The sequence below is a fragment of the Symphodus melops genome (assembly GCF_947650265.1).
Source record: "Symphodus melops genome assembly, chromosome: 1".
Classification (NCBI taxonomy): domain Eukaryota; kingdom Metazoa; phylum Chordata; class Actinopteri; order Labriformes; family Labridae; genus Symphodus; species Symphodus melops.
This window is the reverse complement of record NC_136691.1, coordinates 53192698-53216415: the sequence shown is the minus strand read 5'-3', so window position 1 is coordinate 53216415 and position 23718 is coordinate 53192698. Positions and strand designations below refer to the sequence as shown.

The window sequence follows — 23718 nt, the reverse complement described above, 5'->3', positions numbered from 1 at the left end:
AACATGTTGCAGACAGTTAGCTAGTGTTTAGCTAGCTCTGCATCGGTCTTAAAGTCTCTGATATTTATCTTAACTTTACCACGTTTCTGCTCGTGGAGCTTATTGGAAACATGCTAAAGCTTTTTCGGTCGGGTAGAATTAGTTAAATTTGAAACGGATTGCTGGCCCGCTTCCTTCGCTGCAACACCTGCTGGTTTACTGCGATAACTGCTGTCCTATCCGGCAACTCAAGGGGCATCCAAAACGCCTCTGTAGAGGTGCCATGAAACCGCCTACCTTCTCTGGTCCATTCAAATCCAGACCATTCAGCATCAGAATCTAAACTTATGGAAGAGGACATGCTAGCTGCTGCATTGCTGTCAGAGAAGGCAGCACTCTATGTCTGATCATAGAGTAAGGTCCTTGTATGATTTAATTCAGTAGATAGCTGACATATTGCTCCTTTAAATACATGTTTCTGAAACTCAGTTTAACTGTGACAGTTACTACAATGATCCTTGTTTAAATGCTCAGTGAAGATCTTTGTCTGGGCATACATGTGATGAACTGCTTATTCCCACATTGTGAAAAATTCAGCATTCTTTCGACAGCCTCAATACAACATTGGCATGTCACATGAAGTCTATAGGTTGACCTCTAATTTTCCATAGTTTGCTTCCACAGTTTCTATCTCACACGATCTCAGACAATAAAGGATAGCCCTCGTTGGTTGGGTGGGTTCCCCCCTCCCCCCCCCCCCGCCTTCTCTCCTTCTTTTCCCCTCCAGGCCGCCTCAGGCCTCGTAAATGACTCCAGACGTGATGACTCTGCCCGCCATCTGACAATGATTAGGACATGGCCTTGCTGAATACAAGTAAAGCCTGCACACTCAATTGCTGCAGCACACCTTTATATATAAACTAAACATGCCACCCACAAGTTTCTGGACGCACAGTGGAGCGACAAATCGTTTCAGACATCGTTTATTTCAGTGCTAGGAAACCAAGCAGACACTGGTGTCAAACTGCATCCAGAAGGATGATCAACCTGGGCTCAAAAATCACGCTTTTATTCATCAATATGAAATTCATGTGTAAATATGGACGCGACAAAACACACCATGACAAAGAAACAATGCACAAGTTTAAAGCGTATTTCTCAAGCTGTGAATATGAATGTCTGTCATACATACAGCAGTACGGCATACATTTTAGGACATCCTCAGGTCTCAGACGAAGGTGTCAGACCTCAGACGAAAAAGCATCAGTTCTCAGGAAAACCTCCGTCGGGTGTCAGACCTCAGACTAAACGGCCTCAGATGAAACTGTCTCAGACTAAACGGCGTCAGACCTCAGACGAAACGGCCTCAGACGAAAAAGCCTCAGACGAAAAAGCCTCAGACGAAACGGCCTCAGACGAAAAAGCCTCAGACGAAACGGCCTCAGACGAAAAAGCCTCAGACGAAAAAGCCTCAGACGAAACGGCCTCAGACTGAACGGCCTCAGACGAAAAAGCCTCAGACGAAAAAGCCTCAGACGAAACGGCCTCAGACGAAAAAGCCTCAGACGAAAAAGCCTCAGACGAAACGGCCTCAGACGAAAAAGCCTCAGACGAAACGGCCTCAGACTGAACGGCCTCAGACGAAAAAGCCTCAGACGAAAAAGCCTCAGACGAAACGGCCTCAGACGAAAAAGCCTCAGACGAAACGGCCTCAGACTGAACGGCCTCAGACGAAAAAGCCTCAGACGAAAAAGCCTCAGACGAAACGGCCTCAGACGAAAAAGCCTCAGACGAAACGGCCTCAGAAGAAAAAGCCTCAGACGAAACGGCCTCAGACTGAACGGCCTCAGACGAAAAAGCCTCAGACGAAAAAGCCTCAGACTGAACGGCCTCAGACGAAAAAGCCTCAGACGAAACTGCCTCAGACATATTTATTTTATTTATTTTTAAATTCGAGGAGGGGGGGTGACTAAACGGCCTCAGATATAATTATTTTATTTATTTATATATTTTTAAATTGGGGGGGGAAGCGGAGCGTTGCCGGGGAACATGAAACGTCATCAAGATGCGACCACAACAACCCTGGCGCGTCTATGGGCCATAGACTGTAAAAATAATGGACGGGACAAGGTCCCCTGTGAAGTGAAGCTTTTTTTTTTAGATCGCCCCCTACTGACTGGCTGCAGTATAGGTCATAAGCCCCGCCTCCTCAATGATAACAGACGGGACTTGGGTCAAACTGTTAAGTTAAAATACTCGTCACATAATTTTTTTCCAGACCCAAACTCTGCTGTGATCATTAGATATTATCACCCTACATGGTGTTCAAGTGCTCATTTTTCTGTGAAGTTTGTTTTAAATAAGTTATTTGAGGTTAAAAAACGGGATTTTACGTCACACATGGCGATGATTGACAGCCGCGGATCTTGCGTATCGCTCTTGGTAAATAAGCAGTTACGTCGTGAAGTGAAGCCGAGACTCCACGGAGCTTTTCTGTTCAGTTTTTTCGTCTTTTTTGAGCTGGTGAAAGCTGTTTTTTCTGCAGTAAACTAATGTCACGGACCTGTGGACTCTAAGGGAGCTTTGCAGTTTTTACAGTAAGTAATAAAGTTTGATTTATGTGTCATTGCTTAAAGCACTATGAGCGAGCTAACATATTAGCAGGCTAAGCTAGGTTAGTTATCAGGTATGATTTATCTATTTATTTTACTTTTTAATATGAGCAAACCTAAGAACTGACATATGTTTCTTGATATTGTTATATCGTTTTTGTGAGTGGAATTGTATTTAAAATAAAAAACATGGTAATTAAAATCAGCTCATAGATGCCGTTCATTGACTGTATAGTTATGTTTCAGTAAATAAGAAATAGGTCTGGTAAGGTTTTAAAAAAAGTAAGTGTACATGTTTACAGTCTGTGTAAAGAGTGTGTTATACAGAGATTAACATGTCACCATGCAGGCTGATATTTATAATACTGTATAATGAGGTAGAATATTTCTCTAGATATCAGGATAAAACTAAAGTAAGCTCTGATTTAACTTCTGTCTGATTTAAGAGACTGACAGAAACGTGAACACAAACAATCAGCAGTGGTGTAATATAATATTAACCAAGCATCACGCTGCTTAAAAATGCCAAATATTCAGCATGAGTTTACACACACACTACCAATCCAATAATCACAAGTTGATCATGTTGTACATTTAATGACGCTTATTAATAAATGGTGTTATAACTTGACAAAACCTGACACAGACTACAAAACAGGCTGCTTGTTATGGTGGTTAGGAGGAGACAGACAGGCTCAATAAAAGAAGGCATAAAGATCACGTTTCTCACAAAATTATATATTAATGTTTCTTATTTTGCATATATAATCATTAATGAAGATTTTATGTCTTTTAATAGGTATTTCCCTGTTTTCACCAACATATTATACATTAAACTGAGGATTTCCTTTTTCTCATGTTGTCTCTCTCTTCCAGCTCGTCCTCGGAGGATTGCAGGACCTGACCACTGCTTCTCTTACCAGGGCGTTTGGTCTGATCTTACACTGGACAGCGGTCTGATGTGAAACAGTGGGCCGAGTGTCGCGCCTGAGCCACAGAGGACGCAGCTCGCACGTCCTGAGCAATGTTTGACTATTCATTCAAAAGATGAACGGAAGAAAAGAGAGGCTGTTTAATACCGAGGTTTTTCTTATAAGCCACATTTTGTTTTTGTTATTTTTAGATTAATCTGCTTTAACTTTAACATACTGTTCACTCATTTGCCTCTTTCAAACCTGTATAACCCACAAAAACCTTAAATACTGCCTCCATCTAACTGAACAATCAAGTGAAAGAAAGTAGCTTAAAATACCACACTATGTTTTTAAGCACAATCTGTATTTGTTCAAGTTACAAGACTAGTGTTACATTTCATGTGATTGAATAAAATATAATAATGTAATTGCCTTCTCAGTCGTGTCTGTATCATACCACTCTACTGTCTTTATGTGCATGCTGTCTTTAACACTAACCTGCATTAAATGTTCAGCACTCGAGTGTTGATGTACTTTTAAAGCTATTTGTTTCCCAGCTGTGACTTCTGTCATTACAAGAACATGAGACAGTCCATGTTTTTACAGCTTAAAACAGGAGAGAAAAGGTTCAAATCAATGAATACTTTATTTGATTTATAACACATAGTGTGAATGATGGTTCAGTTATAAAAGTGAGGAGGTTACTGGTTTGAATCCCTGTCTGACAGGAGTCTCTCTGTGAGTAGTTTGCATGCTCTCTTCCCTCCACAGTCCAAAGGTGTTCACCGAGAGGAGAACAAAGTAAGGGAGACCATCAGGTGAGCTGGCAGGGGTATCTATCAGCCATCTTTCTTCTTCCTTGTGTCTAAAATGAGGATAATAAAAAAACAATGAGATAAACATGTTAGACAAGGAAAAGAACCAGAGAAAAGGTCCATACAAACAGAAACCTTAATGAAACAGATTCATTTACCAACTCCACAGTTATGCACAGAAACACATACTCTGTAAATGTACATAGAACTGAAGTAACTACTGACAGCAGATATAACTTTAGTACTATGTGCATCACTACTTTCAATCATATAACATATTTTCACCAGCATATGTTCGATCTGTACACAGTTTATGTTGCTAACTTAGCTTAAAATAGTTTTAGTTCGTTTTTTGCCAAAAATAAAAGGTTTAATAACCCACACAGTTAAAGAAGATAGATAGATAGATAGATACTGAGGGAAATTCAAGGCATCCAGTAACAATAAACAAGACATACAGGACACGAAAAAACGTTTAAATTCAATAATTAATATAAAAAGTGTGATTTTCTTAATTTCTGAATGAACTACGTTTAGATATTTGACTTGAAATATATGGTGGTTTTGTACTCACGTTTATGGTCGGTAGATGAATTTCTCTCCGTAAAGATTCTTAAGTTCTTGGCGTAGCTGGGCTGCGTAAGCTATCAGAGCGGTACGCAAAGTGGGCGGGGCGTGTTGCCAGGGCTCCTCCCGCCGGACCCTACTGCGCAGACTCTGGTTGCAAAATTCCAAGATGACAGCGCCCATGAGGGCTGTAAAAAAGCTTCACGAACGTAGAACGGAAACAGCTACAGTCCACACCCACTGCTATGGGCGCGGAATGAAAACTTACTTACTGTATTTTCATTCCGCGCCCATAGACGCGCCAGGGTTGTTGTGGTCGCATCTTGATGACGTTTCATGTTCCCCGGCAACGCTCCGCTTCCCCCCCAATTTAAAAATATATAAATAAATAAAATAATTATATCTGAGGCCGTTTAGTCACCCCCCCCCCCCCCCCTCGAATTTAAAAATAAATAAAATAAATATGTCTGAGGCAGTTTCGTCTGAGGCTTTTTCGTCTGAGGCCGTTCAGTCTGAGGCCGTTTCGTCTGAGGCTTTTTCGTCTGAGGCCGTTTCGTCTGAGGCTTTTTCGTCTGAGGCTTTTTCGTCTGAGGCTTTTTCGTCTGAGGCCGTTCAGTCTGAGGCCGTTTCGTCCTTGGCTTTTTCGTCTGAGGCCGTTTCGTCTGAGGCTTTTTCGTCTGAGGCTTTTTCGTCTGAGGCCGTTCAGTCTGAGGCCGTTTCGTCTGAGGCTTTTTCGTCTGAGGCCGTTTCGTCTGAGGCTTTTTCGTCTGAGGCTTTTTCGTCTGAGGCCGTTTCGTCTGAGGTCTGACGCCGTTTAGTCTGAGACAGTTTCATCTGAGGCCGTTTAGTCTGAGGTCTGACACCCGACGGAGGTTTTCCTGAGAACTGATGCTTTTTCGTCTGAGGTCTGACACCTTCGTCTGAGACCTGAGGATGTCCTAAAATGTATGCCGTACAGCAGGTTCTCTTCCCAGTATCGTTTTAGTTAAATTACCTGGTAAAATCCTGGTTTTTGTTACTATGGTAACAAAAACACAAGTCCTAGCATAACAACTGCACTGTCTAAATACACAAATGTTTAAGACAGCGTGCTGGAGTTTCCTGACTGTAGCATTTGTAGAATTTTTATCCTTTGATTTTAATGAGCCGCCACCGTCGTCCTCACGTCTGGACCTGCTCCGACCTTCACCTCAGCTGTAAGAAAGTGTGGACAACAGGAACGTGAGGAATACGTCGGAAGAAGAAATTCTTCCTGCATCTTACCACATGTCCCCATATCCTTTTTTTCTCTCTTTTAAGTGAACACGAGGAAGCTCTTTTAGCTGATTTCTGTAAAGCATCTCGAGATTATGATCTACAGTAAAACAATGATTGACCAATAAGCAACGCCAAATGTAACCTGTGCACCTTTATGAGAGAACCGTCACTATTGGCCGATCTTGGACTTTGAATGGACTACTGCTGCTTTCTCTTTGGGGTTCAAAATATAACTGAAGAATTTCTTTCAAGCTGCTGCACTTTTCGATAGGATTGATAATAATAACAGAGCTTTAATTGTCTTAAAACACACGGTATGAAAGAGAGGCAGAGTATCGCCATTGTTGCCTCACTTCCCTCCAAGCTTTGCTTCTCTTTCTTTTTTCCGGACACACTCATACACTGGGGTCCATTTCTCTTTCCCCCACCCAGACATCTGATAGTGATTACAGCGCAGCCTCAGAAACAGCTCACTTAACTCTCCACTATTAAGTGACTTGGTACCACTGACATAATTTGTTCATCTGCACGGAGAATTAACACACACACACACACATACACACGGGCCCCTTGAGATTTAAACAGGCTAATTGACAGCCGTACACACACACCTCAATCACGCAACCACGAGCACTCTTTTCCTCTATCCACCCTTATGCCTCAAATTTTAGGCAGGGCCCTCATCCTGTCCCCCCCCCTGTCTCCAGTCCCCTGGAACAGAACAGTCACGGCTGTGTGCACCGTTGATTAGCTAGAACCTGAACCCAGCAGCGACGGGGGAAAGCTCAGTGTTCCTTCTTGTGTTTCCTTAAGAGAGAATGGAAGTCGCTGACAACTTGGAGTTCCCCCCTTATATGACCTTATCTTCTCCTCATGCAGGCCTGACATTAAGGACACGTTCTTTGTTACAAACATGGCCTTTCTTTAACACAACTGTCACTCGGTTTCAATGGAGGAGAACGGAGATGAACGGAGCTGAGAAGAAGAAAGAGAAGAAGTTGGACTGAAATGGAGAGAGAGAACATTTGTGGATGTGTACAGTGGCCTGGGGTTGTAATTGTGGTATGTTATGTGGTGAACTATGTGTGTGTGTGTGTGTGTGTGTGTGTGTGTGTGTGTGTGTGTGTGTGTGTGCATGAAGTTATTTGTTATGGCTAATTCCTTAATCCCACAACATGTGCCTGAAACCTGCAACAGATGCCTCAGAGGAGAACTGGCACATCGCACTGCTATCATTACTATTAATCCCCGTTCACTGAGCTCTCTGCAGCCGCTCACGTCGGAACATGAGAGCTTTATGGGAGCAAGGTTTAGAGGACAAACTGAGAACTATTTGCCCTTGTCGGAGTGTAAGCTTTCAAAAAGATACTGTGGTATGTGTGACAGTGTTTCTCCGGCTTTTTTTTTTTTTTTTTTTTGCTTTTTTTTTGGGCCTAATGGAATCGTGAAATATCTCGACTCACAGAATCCCAAAAGGAATTACCAAACTAACCTGCTGATGTCTGTCGACCTCCTGATCACCGTCTGCTTCTCTGTCTGCTGCTGATATAACGAAGCTAGCTGGCAGCTACGCAGTGATTCATGACGGATGCGAACACAGAAACCTTGTACGATCTATTAACCCTGAGGAGGGAGCTGTCTCTCCTCGAACAGGGCAGGCAACACTGGCACCTCTGTACAAGAAATCTTTACCAAGAAGTCCCCTATTATTGGGGAGATAGCGCTGCACTATTTTGGAAAATCTGACTTGACACTTTTTCTCTGCACTCTACCTTTTAATATAAAAATAAGATTTTTTTTCTGCATGAACACAAACTTTGAATTGCTTTAAGAAAAATCTCACCAAATGAAAAAAAGAAAAAAGTTTTTTGAACCAGACTCTAAATATCTTCTTCTGTTTTCATTTATTTTATTTATTTGTTTACATGCAGCTCTATAGGAATCGACTCACTTTTGGAACAAGTTTTCAAGTGGTCATTTCAGGAACTGCAGTCGTCTCTTTCTGCCATGTCTTGTTCCATCTGCTCCTGTACTCAGACTAGAAATAATAATAATACCTGTATTTATATAGCACCTTTAACAGACGGGCCAAACAGGGAGTATACAAATAATATAAATGCAAATAACCAAGATACGAGCGATGCAACAGGCAGGTATGAGGCAGTTAAATGCAATGAAGGAAAATGAGTTTAAAATCAACCAGGAGAGAGCTCAATAAATGTATCAACTATGCTTCGAATATAATTGACTGCAGGCGTGCAGGAGAGCAGAGAAGCCATAAGTCACCTTTTTTTTCCCCAACAGGAAGCTGAGCGGACATGGTTCGAAGATTTCTACTTGTAAAAACAACGCTCCTGGCATATCATGTTGTATATAAAACTGGTAAGCATGTGCCAGTTTGGGGGTCTACACACACACACACACACACACACACACACCTGTTTGTTGAACCCCAACATGCTGGGAGCACACTTGTGGGGGAGTGGTTAGGATGAAGAGAATATCAAGAATGCAAACAGGTGTGGTATCGCCCGTTTTGAATCCCTGACGCCAATCAACAATATTCTAAATTAAATATATATATATATATATTTTATATTCCCATGTCATATTTGTCATAAATGGAAGCTGAAAGTAGGATGAAAGAAGAAGACAGCGAGGAAGTGTCACATAGTGGTGAAAAAAAGTGAAGCGATAAAGCGTGAAGAGGTGACACTGAGACTTCTTCTCCAGTTGTATTATCATCACATACTCATACAGCAAGTTGAGCAAAGTCAGCAACATGTCCCCTCAGTGTGTGTTTGGCATGCTTCAAACCCTGCAGGGGCCTGATTTCTTTCACCTTGATTTAACCAGGGAATGAACCCACTGAGATCTCGTTCCTAAGGGTGACCTGGCCAAGAGGGCAGCAGCACACGTCATAATAAAAGACCATGTCAGGGACATCTCTGCTGGACATTTCTTGGACATTTGAGTTGGTGTTTGGAATCAGGTCGTTAACTTCTTTTCATATCACATAATAACATCTGCAGACAGCAGGCATCCTCCTCCAGTATCTGGCACGATGTGATCTTTTCATTTTACGACCCTCCTGTTTCATCCGTCTTCTCCGAGACGCCGGCCTGCACGTGCACCTCTTCCTTTGTCTCTACAGGAACAGCAGTATACCTGGCTTTCCTTTTCATGATCATGTCACCAGCAGATGTGAGTGAGCAGCTCCCCCTCCGGTTGCATCTATCAATAAACTGATTCAATAATCGTTATCTTGTTGCAAAGGAAGCAGCGCAAAGACTCCCAGAGGCCTGTTTCACTTTCTAATTGCTTTGTGAGATGGAAAAGTATAAATCCAGCGGACGTGTAAGCGAAGAAACAGGCCCCCCTCGAGATTCGATTTCACATGCATCAGATTCACTATCTAAGGGGCCAAATTGGATTTGGATGCGAATCGGATTTAATTATACTGGAATAATGACTTTGGAAAACACATTGACGAGGCCATCATGAATTTATGGCTCATGGGAAGGTGGTGTCTGCACGGGCAATGTGGACAAAATAACATCCAGAGGGGCCTGGACGGGACACACAACAGTTCATACAGCAGCAGCAGCAGAAGGACACCTTTAACACAGACACACTGAAGAATCACAACTCATGGCTGCTGGCTTAGATTACACACATTACAGGCCAGCCTTCGCCAAAGACACATCTGCAAAAATCAAAAGAAAGCCGTTCATCACATCAGACCTGAATGCACTCCTGTGGACAACATGTGAGGAAAAGATTAAGAAGGATTAAGAGAAGAGAGACACAAGACGAAGAACAAACTACAAACAATGAAGAGGTGCAGAATAAAAACAGTATACTTTCATAATTACTGTTTATTACCTTTTGTTTTTTGTCTGGAACTTCAGACATGTTGAAAAATGCATTGACATGCTGAACTGTGCGTCTGTTTTACAAAATCAATTTTTTAAAACAGGAAGTCAGGATTTTCCATCACAGCCTGACCTTAGACCCCTTTAACATTCCTGGAGAATTAAAAAAACGGGCAGCTAAAGCGAGGTGCACGCTACAAGACAACCAGGAAACATTTTGGACAAATACTCGGAGAAAAGTGCAGAAAGGTTCTGAAGATTGTTGTGACAGATATTTGTGGCAGGAGGTGTAACCACTGGGCTCTTACTTTGTCCTATCCGCTTGGAAGACGATCAACGCTGCAACAAGTTCAAGTGTTAAACAGGGTTTGCCTCCATCAGATTGTGTATTGCCCAAAGCTCTGTTCAAAGTCTTACAGGGGTCTTTTTTTTTTTAATTAGATTTATTTGGGGGCCTTTTGCACCTTTATTCTGAAAGGACATGGGATAGAGTCGGAAATGACGGAGAGAGAGAAAGAGTGGGGAACGATATGCGGGAAAGGAGCCACAGGTCAGACCCGAACCCGTGTCACCCATCTGGCCTCCCTACAAGCAGCAAGCACACGAACCACGACGCCACCGGCGCCACAGTGCCAGATCCCATCTCGTCTTCGCACGCTGCAGTCCACGCCATTCACTGCCACTCAACGTGCCTGTTTCCACATCATGCACTGTGGTCCATCACTGGAGCACGGCAACAGCACACCTTCGCTCTCTTCCATTCAAAATACGCACTGACTTTATTTTTGATCCGGCCAATAAGAAAACAAGCTGACAGAAAGCCAGAGTAAGTAAGGCTTTTATTCACCTCCATATCGACTGTAACATGTACGCTGTTAACTCTAGAGCTGTGTTTGACCGGATGACTTCTAGTCTTACGAGTCAGGACTCGATCAATCAGCACACTGTACAAACAAAACTATTTAATCGACAACTATGTGAAGTCATTTTCAACATCTGTTCAAATCTGTTAGTGTGGACCAGGCATTACACGTGACGACGCTTTAGCAGGAGTGACTCAGCCTGATGTTACAAAGTCTTTCCAAATGTGATTAAAACATACACATAAAACAAAACAATTACAACCAGCAGTTCTATATACAATCACATTTCTGAAAGTTTTGACATGTGAGGGAATGTCTAGACCAAGAGATGAGGGCACTTCCTGAAACCCAACATTGACAGTTGCTCATAGGCAAATATTTCTCCCTTTGTTGATGGAATGGCACCTCAAAAGGAGGCACCGTGGAAATTGGGGGTCTGGGGTTGGGAGGGCGCAGGAGGGATGAAATTGTCCCAAAGTGGATCCAGATGTTATCTTTCCCTCCTCGGTCCTCTCTTTTTCTTAAGTCCCGCACTCATCACTCCATCATTCTTTTTTTTTTTTTTCTTTTTCTTTAACTGCACAACAGGCCCAGTGATTACTGGAGGAAGGAACGAGCCAAAGCAAACACAAGGAGACAGAGTTGGGGTCTACCAAATAAAGAACAGCCTCACAGTTCAAAGCTGAACCGTGGATGTGGGTTTAAGCATCCTCAGGGCAGGACTTGTGATCGGCGCAGTTTTAGCTTTCTTAGTTTTTAGTTAAATCATTCGTTCAATTAAAAAAAAAAAACACACACCTAGTGAGATACTCTCCCACAAAAATGGAAAGCAGTAGGAAAAATGACAGATGTAAACGATTCCAATAGGCGCCGAAGCCAAAAATCAAAGAGAAAGGAAACTTCAGAGGAGAGGCTGGGCTGTGTAACCTGTGTGAATATGTGAGAAGTGAGAAAAAACAGCCAAATAATGAGCTCAGACGCTGGCTGCTTTAACATCCGCCCTGAGGGACACAGGCCTAAACTGATTTTGTGGGCTATTAGCCAGGCATATAAATCACGACTTAAACATATTTGATGCTATCGACCGATGCCACTCTCAGTGCAGTTTTACGGCCAGCAGCTCTGCCACAGCCACAGAGTTTGTCATAGTAATTTGCTGATTACTATGATCTCTCTGTCAGCGGGCTGGAACTCCTCACGTATTGTTTGTTAAGGTGCTGATGTCAAATCTAAGTCACATCATCGAGGGGGAAATAACAAGGGGAAACACCAGAGGAGGAGCGTCTGAACCGTGCGCCCTGTGTGAATTATAGAGCACTGGGACAGAATAACTCCATCATGAGATCAGGAGAGGTTGTGTGTTTAAATGTCCGCCCCGAGGGGAAGCAAGGCAGTAATGGAGCTGAAGATTAGGATAATGGGACGGTGAGGCAGCATGATCGGGATCTGGAATGATAAGACGGATGGGCACAGACGTGAAGATACACGTATTACACCCTGTATTCACAAACTAATGTTATTACTAATGCAGTACATGATCACAAGCTCACCATGAAGCCTTCGCCAGCTTTATCTATGAACACTTTGAAACACATCACTAAGGTGCAGGTGCTTTTATCTTTGACTAAAACACTTTAAATAATCCGAGCAGCATGTTTAAGATATCTTTGATGTTTCAGAATGATAAAATCTACTGCAATTAAAGAATGCACTCATGTGTTGAAAACAATCAACACGTATCAGAGTTTAAAATGTTATTGTGACAAACTTCACTTAGTACATGCAAACTGAAATCATTCACAAATTCACACAACAGCTACCAGCAAACCTCAGGATAGTGGATAATCCTCTGTCAGTGTCTTCATCATAAACAGCATATATATATATATATATATATATATATATATACATATATATATACACACACACGTACACGCTCTGGTCCTGCAACAAATTCCATTGTAATTGGCTGACAGACTAGTAGAGCAGTGCAGCAATTTAACATAAAATATATATTTTTTAGGCATCGGACCGATCTTGAGGCATGCAGACAAGCGGTATTACTGGAAATATTTCATTGTGTAGTCAAAGGCGAGTCACAGGGAATGTTCCTGGGACCAATACTATTCATTAGAAACATGAAAAGTCTCATCACTAATGTTGTGAATGCAAATTTAAACTTCTATACCAATGGTATGGTAACTTTTCTTCATCTGCTTCAACTCTACCTACTGATCTGGATCCTTAAAATGACACGAACGAGTCTGTTCCAGGACTTATTCCTGACTGTCCCTGTAGTCTGAACTGGGGAAAAGGGCATTCAAGTCCACTTCTCCCTCCGCGTTAAATCACCTGCAAAGTTATTTTAATCTTCAGAACTGGTTGCACTAAACACATTTCAAGTCATGTCTGGAGCCGTGCCGTGCTTCTTCTTTCTTGGCGAGGTCACTCTTGAAACAGATTCATAATCTAAATCATACTTTGCTCCTAGTCGCATAAAAAAATAATATATAGCTGCATGTCATAACAAACACCAAGGGTACTTTGTGAGATGCACTACAAAAAAAGATGTTTGGGCTTTGTGCCGATGCATTTCTCATTGCATGCTTGTTTGATTATATCAAAGCAGCACAGGCTATAGATCAGAAGTCCCATCTTTAGAAAAAAAAGGTCAAACTTTTAACTCATCCCAGCTTCAGAGGACAACAGAGGAAGACCCAATGGGATCCATATGTGTGAAGACAAAGATCTGACTCACACATACAGTATATAAAAATAGAAAATAAGGGAAATATCAAAGGAAGTATGTGTTTGAATTTCTTGAGATTCTGACAGCTGAGGGAGACTCTGTCAAGATAAAAGATTTAAACATTTAGAAGCTCACAGCTATACGAGACTATGAAGAATGGGATCACCTTCGGGAAAATGTGAGTAAAGAAACTAATAACTCACCTGAAGACGTCTGGCCTCCATAAATCTAAACGAAAGACATGTGAGAGAACGACTGCCTGTCAGGCTGATTGATGAAAATCTGTCTTTACACAAAGTGTCCATTAAGCTCACCATACAAACACAGTCACACAACAATGCACAAACAACACCATCAATGGTCATGACGCAGTACTACAATGATCGTTTTGCTTGCAAATGATTTTATAATACTAAAAGCACAATATGTGACATTCTGAAACTGAATATGGCAACAAAAAAAAAAAACACCCTGCGTGAATATAATGGGCTTTATAGACTTCCTTTTGCTATCATGGACCACAGGTGGAAATTAGTTTGTTGAATCTGGTACAAAGCATCTCTTCTTCCTAATCTAATGTAATGTTGAACAAAATCCCTGATTCAAATGAATGAATAATCTAAATTATCCGATATCCTCGATGTTCGATCTGAAGATAAGATATCCATATTCATTGAGTTGATCCTTTAAATGCAGTTTATCAAACACTTGTGGAAAAGATATATAATGAAGACAAGATGGATGCTCAACCGGAAAATAAACGTTTGCGTCACAGCTTGACACTCTGGAGGGTGATGATGCTTGTTGTAATCCATTGAGCGCCCTCTGCTGGTTAAAGAGAACTGCTAGTGTTATACGATGATAAATCGAGTGAAATGCAATTTGACTGGTATGTAAATCTCGTAATATTGGCACACATCTGTGAAAGAATTATCTGATACCGCGTCACTTGATGTGCTGATATCGGCCGAAACGGTTGAGCTGCACAGCACATCTAATCAGAGTAAGCACTTCTTCTCTTGCACGTTGCTTTTTACGCTTCAGGACAACAGAAACTGACATTCCAGGCACGTTGATCAATGTGATAGAGCATTTCATCTTTGAAAAACCTTCCAGGCTTTTTACAATCCTTACAAGTTTTGAAGAATTTCACAGGACTGTTTCAAAATTCAGGTTAAGATTTATGCTGGAATGTCTCTACAAATCACCATGACACAGTAATTAAGAAAAAGAGGTATATCTTAAAGAAGCATGGCCTCAGGCCAAAGGCTCTTATCTCTTTTTGATTGTTATCACCTCCATCTCTAACCTGGGGAAATTGAATATAAGTGAAGAACAACACTGGCAAACTGTCATTAGGTTCACATGAGCAACTGCTTTAAGATCTCATAACGTCTTTTCTGTGATGTCTTTCTTATTGTTGCCACCTGCTTGGAGGGCTTTAGTCCTCGTACATGGGAGTGCACTAACCACTAGGCTAGCGATGTCCCGACTCATATCGTAAATGCTGCTGAAATGTGTGGCCTTTTGCAACATGCATTACTCTGCAGGTAGACAAGGTTAGCTGAGTGTGGCTAACACTAGCAGTGCAAACACTGGCATCCTCTGCTCTTTTTTTGCAGGTTAACGTCCACATGCCTGTGCTGAACAGGGTAACAAACTACTCTGATTGATTGGCTATATGCTAGTTTACCTGTGCTGCCTTTACTGGCCAACAGTTCATCCCCTATGCTGGTTACATCCACCCATTAACCTGAGCTGCAGCCCCAGTGAGTGGTCAGTGGCTGTGTTACAGCTTAGACACAACTTTTAACCAGCTATTGTGCGCCTCCATTAATACAAATATTAATATTTAATTTTACTGATTAGTAATTCTGGTGCCGACTAGCGATGGTGACAATGTTACATCATCAAGTCTTCTTATTAAGTGCAACACTCAAACTTCTACAGATTCTGTTGGAATGTGTGCATGCTTCTTTTGCTCTCTTTTAGCTTAACCTCACTTTAAATAAACAAGAAAAAAAATGTCACACCTAAGATACAAGCTGAATGTTGTTCCATGGGGCCACAGGGTGTGTGGAGATGCCCCCCCCCCCACCCACCCACACACACACACACTATATTCTATTCATCTCCTCTTCACTGTGTCTGACTAATCTTCTCTCCAGACAGAAATTAAGTTTGTTTTTCTGCACATTTGCTATTCATGGCTCACAGATTGAGCTCGAGCAGCCTGATCTGAACCTTCAGTGTCAGACACTTTGTCTCACGCCATGAGGTGTCTGAAGATGTTAAGTATATTACTCCGCCTCGCTTCCTCTCCCACAATCACAAATAGAGCAAATGAGGGATGTTTTCTGTTTACAGCAGCTATGTGAAACTCAATTACACAGCCAATTGAGAATGTGACTGTTTCTCAGGTTTGCGTGATCTTTTCCTGACCTATAAAAAATAAAACACTGCCATTCCCAATGAAGCCTCAACAACCGCTTTCACTGACAAACAAGAAAAGCAGTACACAAAAACACACACATCTGGATTTCTGCTTCTCTCATTCATATTTGCTGAGTGTTTTCCTGCACGGGTCTCTGGTGTTTCTGCCCCCGGACCCCTCAGATGAGGTGAGGTAAGATTTGGAGCAACAGTATAATTCCATCTGGATATACATTCACACATGCGTACCACTCGTGCACAAATACACACACATGCAGATATACTCTTGTCATAACCCACACTGACATACACCTGGACCTGGTTACTGGACTCAGAGGGAGAGTTGAATACTTTGTGCATGCCTCTGTGTATGTGTGTGTGTGTGTGTGTGTGTGTGTGTGTGTGTGTGTGTGTGTGTGTGTGTGTGTGTATGGGGAATACTGGGTTGTAGGTTATTCAGTGCTGGAGGCTGTGTGGAGGTTTGTTTTTTTTATATGGTTTCTGAGTCCTTGAAGACGGCGGCTCATTTCACAAAGTCTCTGAAAGTCGAAGGTGGGTCATTGCTACCACAATGGGCTTTCTCCCAAATACAAAGACTCACAGAAAGAGGGTTTACGATGCTGAAAGTTAAACGAGTGCAAATGTTCCCCACAGAATCCATAAGGGGGGATTTGGATGGATGTGAAAATGTGAAAGGTTTGCAGAACATCATTCAGGAAATGTTGTTTCTCTCTGACTAGTCGTGCAGAAAGTTATGAGTTAAAATGGTATCAAATGGCCAAGCAATAAAAGTTTATGATATGTGCACCAACGTCTGTGAAAGAGCGATGAAAAAACAGATGCTGTTGTGACGTCTTCCATTGTCTACATATCTAGAGAGAGAAACTCAAATTCTCATCAATGTGACCACAACCATATGCTCATCATTTAATAAGTCTTTATCTGTGATGACTACAGATCTAGAGCGTTTTATGACTGCAGTTATTGCAAACAGCTTTAATTAATATGATTAAAAACCATTCCTTCTATATAGACACCATGCAACAACATAGTGCCATTTTGCAGTCCCACACATGAAACAAATACTGAACACACACACCAACAAAAGAACATAAGACATATTTGACCAAATACAATAAATACTATATGACATAGAAACAAGTCAAAGTTCAATGTGAAGACATTTTCCAAGTCATAGAACAGCATTATCAAAGCCTTTACATGTGTGGACCCTACACACATAATACATTACATGAGCAAAGACATGATGCCATATTGTTGAAGGTTGACTGCTGAAACAGTAAAACAGATAAGTGTGAGTAGCCTTACTGTGCAAATATTTCATATAAGAGTTTGTTTGGGGTCGTAATTGAAAGAACTATTATTCTTAGGAAAAACACACAGGTACTGTACATTTAAATGTATTTTCACATAATACAGAAATGATACATAAAACAAATATGTCCAAACCTTTGGACTCCCTTCACGTTGCTGTGAAACGAGCAGTGAGCTGAACTGATTCGGTCTCGCGCCACCTGAAGTGAACGAGTCAAGCGCACGTGCAGCACTGTCAACAACCAGCAAAGAAGAAAAACGGGACAACGGCTGTCAAACTTTTTTAGAGTGATGGCAACACGCGCGCTTCCAAGAAGAAACGCACACTGGTGTCGCTCGCACTCGTTTAGCTCACTCACCTATGGACACCGCAGTCTTGTTTCAATGGAGAAAATTAAGTTGTCCTCTTGTAGTCCGGTGAACGATGCTGGTCGGTCTGTTTCCTCGCCTGGTAGCCGTTTTTTTTTCTCAATCTACTGTTCTCTCTCTCTCTCTCTCTCTCTCTCTCTCTCTTGTCGCGCGCTCAACCAAACACACGCTCCTCTCTACACCTCTATGATACACTCAGCTATATGAAGGGTGAAAAGTGCCACATAGTAGTGTATTAGCCTATCTGCAGAGAATTGACTGAAGACACATGCTTCTCTAAATGAATTCCACAAGCGACGTCTTTTACCGTCTTGTAAGTAATGAACAACTATATACCCAACTAATCCACGTCTTTCGCAAACAGCAACCTCCATCAAGTGTACACTGCAGAAGCACCGGAAGTCACATAGTCCTACACTATTTTTACACCACAAATGTGTTTTTAGCCCCTTGTTGAATGAAATGAAATAGGTCAGCAAATGTCTCAAGAGGGCACATTTAAGAAGAACTCATCTGTTTTGATGTTATTAAAAAGATGATGAAGACTGGAAGTTAGAGTGAGTTAGATTGAGACAGCATTTTCAGCGTAGCGATCGCCATCGATGGTTCTCCAAAGGCTGCAGTAACAGATCTCTTAGGATTCATTCATTGATATTTTCAGTCTATGTTTTTTTTTGTTGATACTATGAGGAAGTCAGAAAAAAACACTTAGACAAAAATGGGCTTTGACTGTATAATATGTGATGGTTATTATTTTCAATGACCACTGAATCAGACTAAAAACTACAGCAAAACTGTTTCAGTCTATTGGAGTCTGAAATAAAATAATATTGATCCCTCGGTATGACCTACGAAAGCAAGAAGACCATCAGCAAGAAAAGTAAATTATTTTCGAAAGTTGTTTTTAATGACTGTAAACTCTGCTAAAGACAACTCATAAAACAACATTCGTACAACACAACACTCGTACAACGATATTTGAATAATATTCAGATTCACACTGTCGGCTCTCCTCTCTCTGAGTATCCACTTCACCTCTTTTTCTTTTTCTGACTCCTTTGACCTTTCTCAGCATGGTAGAGACGTGTTGAAATCTGAATTTCACACTGCTTAAGTGAGACTCGTCCGTGCTGCCATGTGCCTTCTCAAGTCATAATACCGGAAGTTTAGTGTGCTGAGATAGTATTACACTTACAAAAAGGAAAGCAAACAGTATATTTCTCCAGGGGTTTAAAAGCACATTTTTTTATTATGCAACTCAGATCAATTTAAATTACTTTATCAGGTGAGAATGTAGCGCTGTGTTTACCATTTTACACCATAAAAGCCCACGTCCAATACAAACAGAACTTCTTTTTTTTTTCAGAATAAAAATACTGAGTTTTTTAAAGAAATAGAAAAAAAACAGATGTACCATCTAAGCCATAATGAAAAGAAAATATCTCCAAATAAACGCTTCGACATGGCTGGAGGTCAAATGAGAAACTAACACTACAGAAAAAAAAACTACCCCCATCTATTCCCGGAACCAATCCCTGGGAAAATAATTCCCAAACAATTAAACACATACAATCAGATAAGACATGTCTCCCCTCTCTAAACAAAACATGTATGTACAGTTTACCTTAAGGTTCATACTGTGTATCCATGTTTGACCTTCCTCACTGTCGGGCAGACCAGCAAGAGCATCTTACTGATAAGAAGCGTTTGGAGGAAGAATCAACCAGAAATCAATGGAATTATTGTTCAATTTACAGTAACCTGAAGAGATATATATTTATTTAGTTTGAATCTATATTTTTTTTATTGCAAATTCCCTGCTCGGACTTATTCTGTCCGCCATAAGATCAAGACCACATCTCTGTTTCTCAAGTGCCCCACTGATCCACTCTTCATATGAAGATATCACTTTATTGATCCTGAAAGAGGAAATTCGGGCGCAGCAGCAGCAATACAGAAATCAAAAAGTCAAAACAGAACAGAATAGTAAATGTGACATTTTGAAACCAGGAACATTTCTGACAATGTGTGTCATCCCATGTGATGGACAGAAAATACATTACATGATCAATCATTAAAAAAAAATACAAAAATAAAAATAAGTGCTGATTGGAGAAAACAGCTGTCACAGTCACCCCAGGCATCAGGATTACATGATTCTTTTGCTCAGTTTCTTGTTTTGTAAAGTCTGAGATCCAAACTGCACAATTTTTCATCATAAAAAATCGGATCGGTGAAAACATTTCTGGTATTTGGGTCGGTTTTCTCACCGAGGTGTTCAAGGTTCAAGGTTCAAGGTTGCTGGTGGGTTCTGAGGCTAGATGAGCTGAGAACCACTGCTCTAATGTGTTTTATGGTTTGATGCATTTTTTTTAGGTGAAAATTAAAATAAAGATTAGATCACAAAACATATATATTATAACATTCCTGCATTGGTAGTAAGTGAAAATTGTTTAGAAGAAAACTCCTGCTCTTCTGGATGCATGATCGAACAAAATCCAAAAAATCCCCCCCTCCCCCCTCGGCATGAGGCGCCTCTATGCCCTCTAAGGTACATTAACATTTATGTATTGGCCTTTTTACATTAAAAACAGAGAGTGAATGTATGACCACAGGATGAGAGAGACGTCTTCATATCTTCAGTGTGTGAGCGTGTTTCTTGCAAAGAGGTTTGTCTCTCTTGGAGAAGAAGGTCTGGCCCTCCAGAGTGGTGCAGCACACCTGAGGAGAAAGGCCAAAGATACACACACACACACACACACACACACACACACGCACACACACACGCAGTGTAAAGTGGTTACATTAAACTTCAAAGTGTTGTATCACATGGCTGTGAGAAAAGCTGTGAGCATCACTGACACACAGTCCTGGAGACATGAAGCTCAGATGGAGAGGAGTTTATGACGTGATCATTAATTAAGCCAGACTCAAGAACGTCCGAATCCAAACGAGCCAGACATGGAGAACATTTATGGACGACATTGGTGATCATCTTGAAGGGGGGTTAACGTTCCTGTTGAATTTGATACTACACCAAGATGGCGACATGGATGGATGCTGCGCTCTGTTGGTGCACGTCGTTTTGTCTTTGATTTATATCTTGTTCTATTAAAGGTGTCAGCAGAAGTCCTGCTGTTTTCATATTTCCTTTGCTAATTAATTTTCACCAAATCACCAAGTCAAATTCCTTGTATGTTTTAAATGTATTTGGCAGTAAACATTTTTTATCTTGCTTCTGATACATTTTCTTCTTCATTTAAATGAGTATGAAATACACTGACAGATAAGTTTGTGTTTCTGTAAAGATGTGTCTTTTTGTATACTGTATGTATACACGTGTTTGGGTGTGAGTACTGTGTGTGCATACTGTGTGTGTACCGCCTGCTTGTTTGTGTGCGTGTGTGTGTGTGTGTGTGTGTGTGTGTAATTGACGTGGTTGTTTTTGCTTGTTTTTTCAGAGACTGACCTCTTCAGGTCATTTTTTGTTTATCGTCTGTAGATACATAATGAAGCATGATAAAGCTTTCACTCACAGCGCAGACGAAGCAGGTGTCATGCCAGGTGTAACCGAGGGCCTCCAGGAACTTGTCTCCAGCCTCGACGGGGAATTCACAGCCATGGCAGCTCGTCCCATACAGGCTGTAGAAGTCTATTGGACAGACGAAAGAAGAGGGCACACATTACATGACTGGGTCATTGTCCCAATGTCAATGGCAAATCAAAGTGTGGAAGTCTAAACAGTTTGAGTGTGAAATTTACTTTGTAGCACGGGAGTCCAAAGGGTTTTCTTTACATCTAAACATCCAGCTCTAGGTCATTTTCTGTAGATTGTGTGTTTGCTTAATAAAGTTGAACTTTATTACAGAGCTTAAAGAGAGCTAACAATGTCTCGTGTAAGTGACTGCTGTGACCCTGTTTCTACCTGGAACCAACTTGTGTCTTGGGGAATCACATCACAACTGAACAGCTTAACCGTAAGTGCAGCTTTAAACACACCCTGGATGCATTGAGATCTGAACACACAGGCCACATGCAGGAGATGGAGATGGTCTGTGCTGCATTCAACCACACTGGTCTAGTAGTGTGTTTGCGTTCTACTGTAGGCCAGGGGTTCCCAAACGTTTCAGTTTGTGATCCCCTAAAAACATAGGTGCCAGAGACTGGGGGTCTCCACCTTCTCTGGAGGTGGTTAAGGCATTCAACACAGCCACACCAACACTCATGCACTGTTAGGCCAATCCAAATACCATAGAAACCAAGAGGAAATTATTCACATCGTAAATTAGCAGACACCTGTAATTATGCTGTCACGTGCACATGGACTTTTTAAATATCAAAATATCAAATTTTATTGATTTTACTTCTTTAGACGTTTTTGTTTGGAACACAACCCCATCCCTACTTTTGGAACCGCTGGCCACATTAAGGACTGCGCAATTTCCCCGTATCCATGGCAATGATCATGTGAAGAAACAGGCCACATATATGCCTTATTTAATCGTTCTCTGCCATGGCCTCATCCGGTGTTTTTTAATTATTTGAAGCTCTGAAAGGCAAGTCAAGATGAACGAGGCTCCAAGTTCATTTGCATATGAAGCAAGAGAGTGAGATCCAGTCACACAGTCTCAGGACACAAATGTTGAGATGCATAATATGGCCAGCTGTGAACGCTGTGCTTAGAGCTGTCCGCTTGTAGTCAAGTAAAATGACATCATTGCTAATAGCAGGTGTAAACTGCTGATGGGACATCCTTCATCAGCTGGCAGTCAGTGTTTGAGATTTGGTCACTCACTCACCTTGTTCACAGAATGGTTCTCCGTCCTCCAGGTGGAAGGTGTTGTTTCTGATGGGCTGCTGACAGGAAGCGCACAGAAAGCAGTAGACGTGCCACGTCTGTTTGAGGGCGTTTATCACCTCCTAGGTGGAAATGCAGACAATGGGGTTAGTGGGGCACATCATCCAGATCATTACTGGAGCTATTTCACTGCGTTTTGATTACTTGGAGTGGAAAGTAAGATCCACTTAATCAGAGGGTGGCGATTGTGTGGTCTCCAGAATAGTTAATATTCCTAATTTCAAAACAATACAAGTAAAAATCAAACAATATTGATACCTGTTTAATATTACTTAATTTGTTGTTTTGATTCATATATAGTATATGCTATGTTTTGTAACCAAAAGTCAGCTCTCTGACTGTTCATAAGACATGTATTTTGGTTTACAATACGCCAAATGGACTTGAGATACGTCAGTATATTGGATTGTAAATATTTTTGGAGGAAGTCTAAGTGACATCAAAGTATTGGAGTCCCAACAATGGCGGTCACAATGCTTTAAAGAGCATATTGCAGGTTAAAAAAAAATGTTAATTAATATTTTATATAGTCTGTTAATGGCTGTAAAATAAGTAGGTTATTTTTTTAATATGTTCTACAACACATAAGTGCTCTAATTTAGAGGAGAAAGTGGCTGTTTTAGCATAGCCGTTTAGAACGTGCTTTTTTTTCAACAACGCGTCATATGACGTAACATGAGGGAGTCCCGTTCTCTGACTCTGCTTTGATCGGCTTTATGCGTCCGTGTATGAATGAATGAATGAAGCCTTTATTGCCCCTGGGGGAACTTGTCTTGCACCGAGAGCATCAAACACTTTACAAACAAACATTTAGAAGGCAGCACAAAAGAATTAAAGCACAAAAAAACAGGCTAAAACATGATTAAAGAGGAGTAATGATACGTGGTAGTGAGTGAGAACAGACAGGATGCCTCCCTGCTATAGTTTGTAACTTGAGCGGCGCACATTCAGGTGCACAGTGTAAGTGGCTTGATTATTCATAGTGTGTTTTGGTGAATTATTCTCACAACCTCAGAAACGATCGAACAGACACGTTGAATATTTCGGTATCAGACACAAAAACGTTTCCTTATTAATGATTTAAATCTCTGG

General features: G+C 41.3%; 1 protein-coding gene across 5 annotated transcripts in view; it reads right to left on the bottom strand.

The window, feature by feature from the left end:
• Positions 1–18993: 18993 nt before the first annotated feature.
• pdlim5a (PDZ and LIM domain 5a) overlaps positions 18994–23718 on the bottom strand; it is a 34281-nt gene continuing 29556 nt past the window's right edge. For all 5 annotated transcript variants that reach the window (XM_079350215.1, XM_079350216.1, XM_079350217.1 and 2 more), the window contains 3 exons: positions 22568–22688; positions 21305–21420; positions 18994–20489 (listed from right to left, as the gene is read on the bottom strand). In XM_079350215.1, coding sequence (XP_079206341.1) covers positions 20400–20489; positions 21305–21420; positions 22568–22688 — 327 coding nt within the window. In that variant the 3' untranslated portion in view covers positions 18994–20399. The remainder of the gene's footprint in view (positions 20490–21304; positions 21421–22567; positions 22689–23718) is intronic.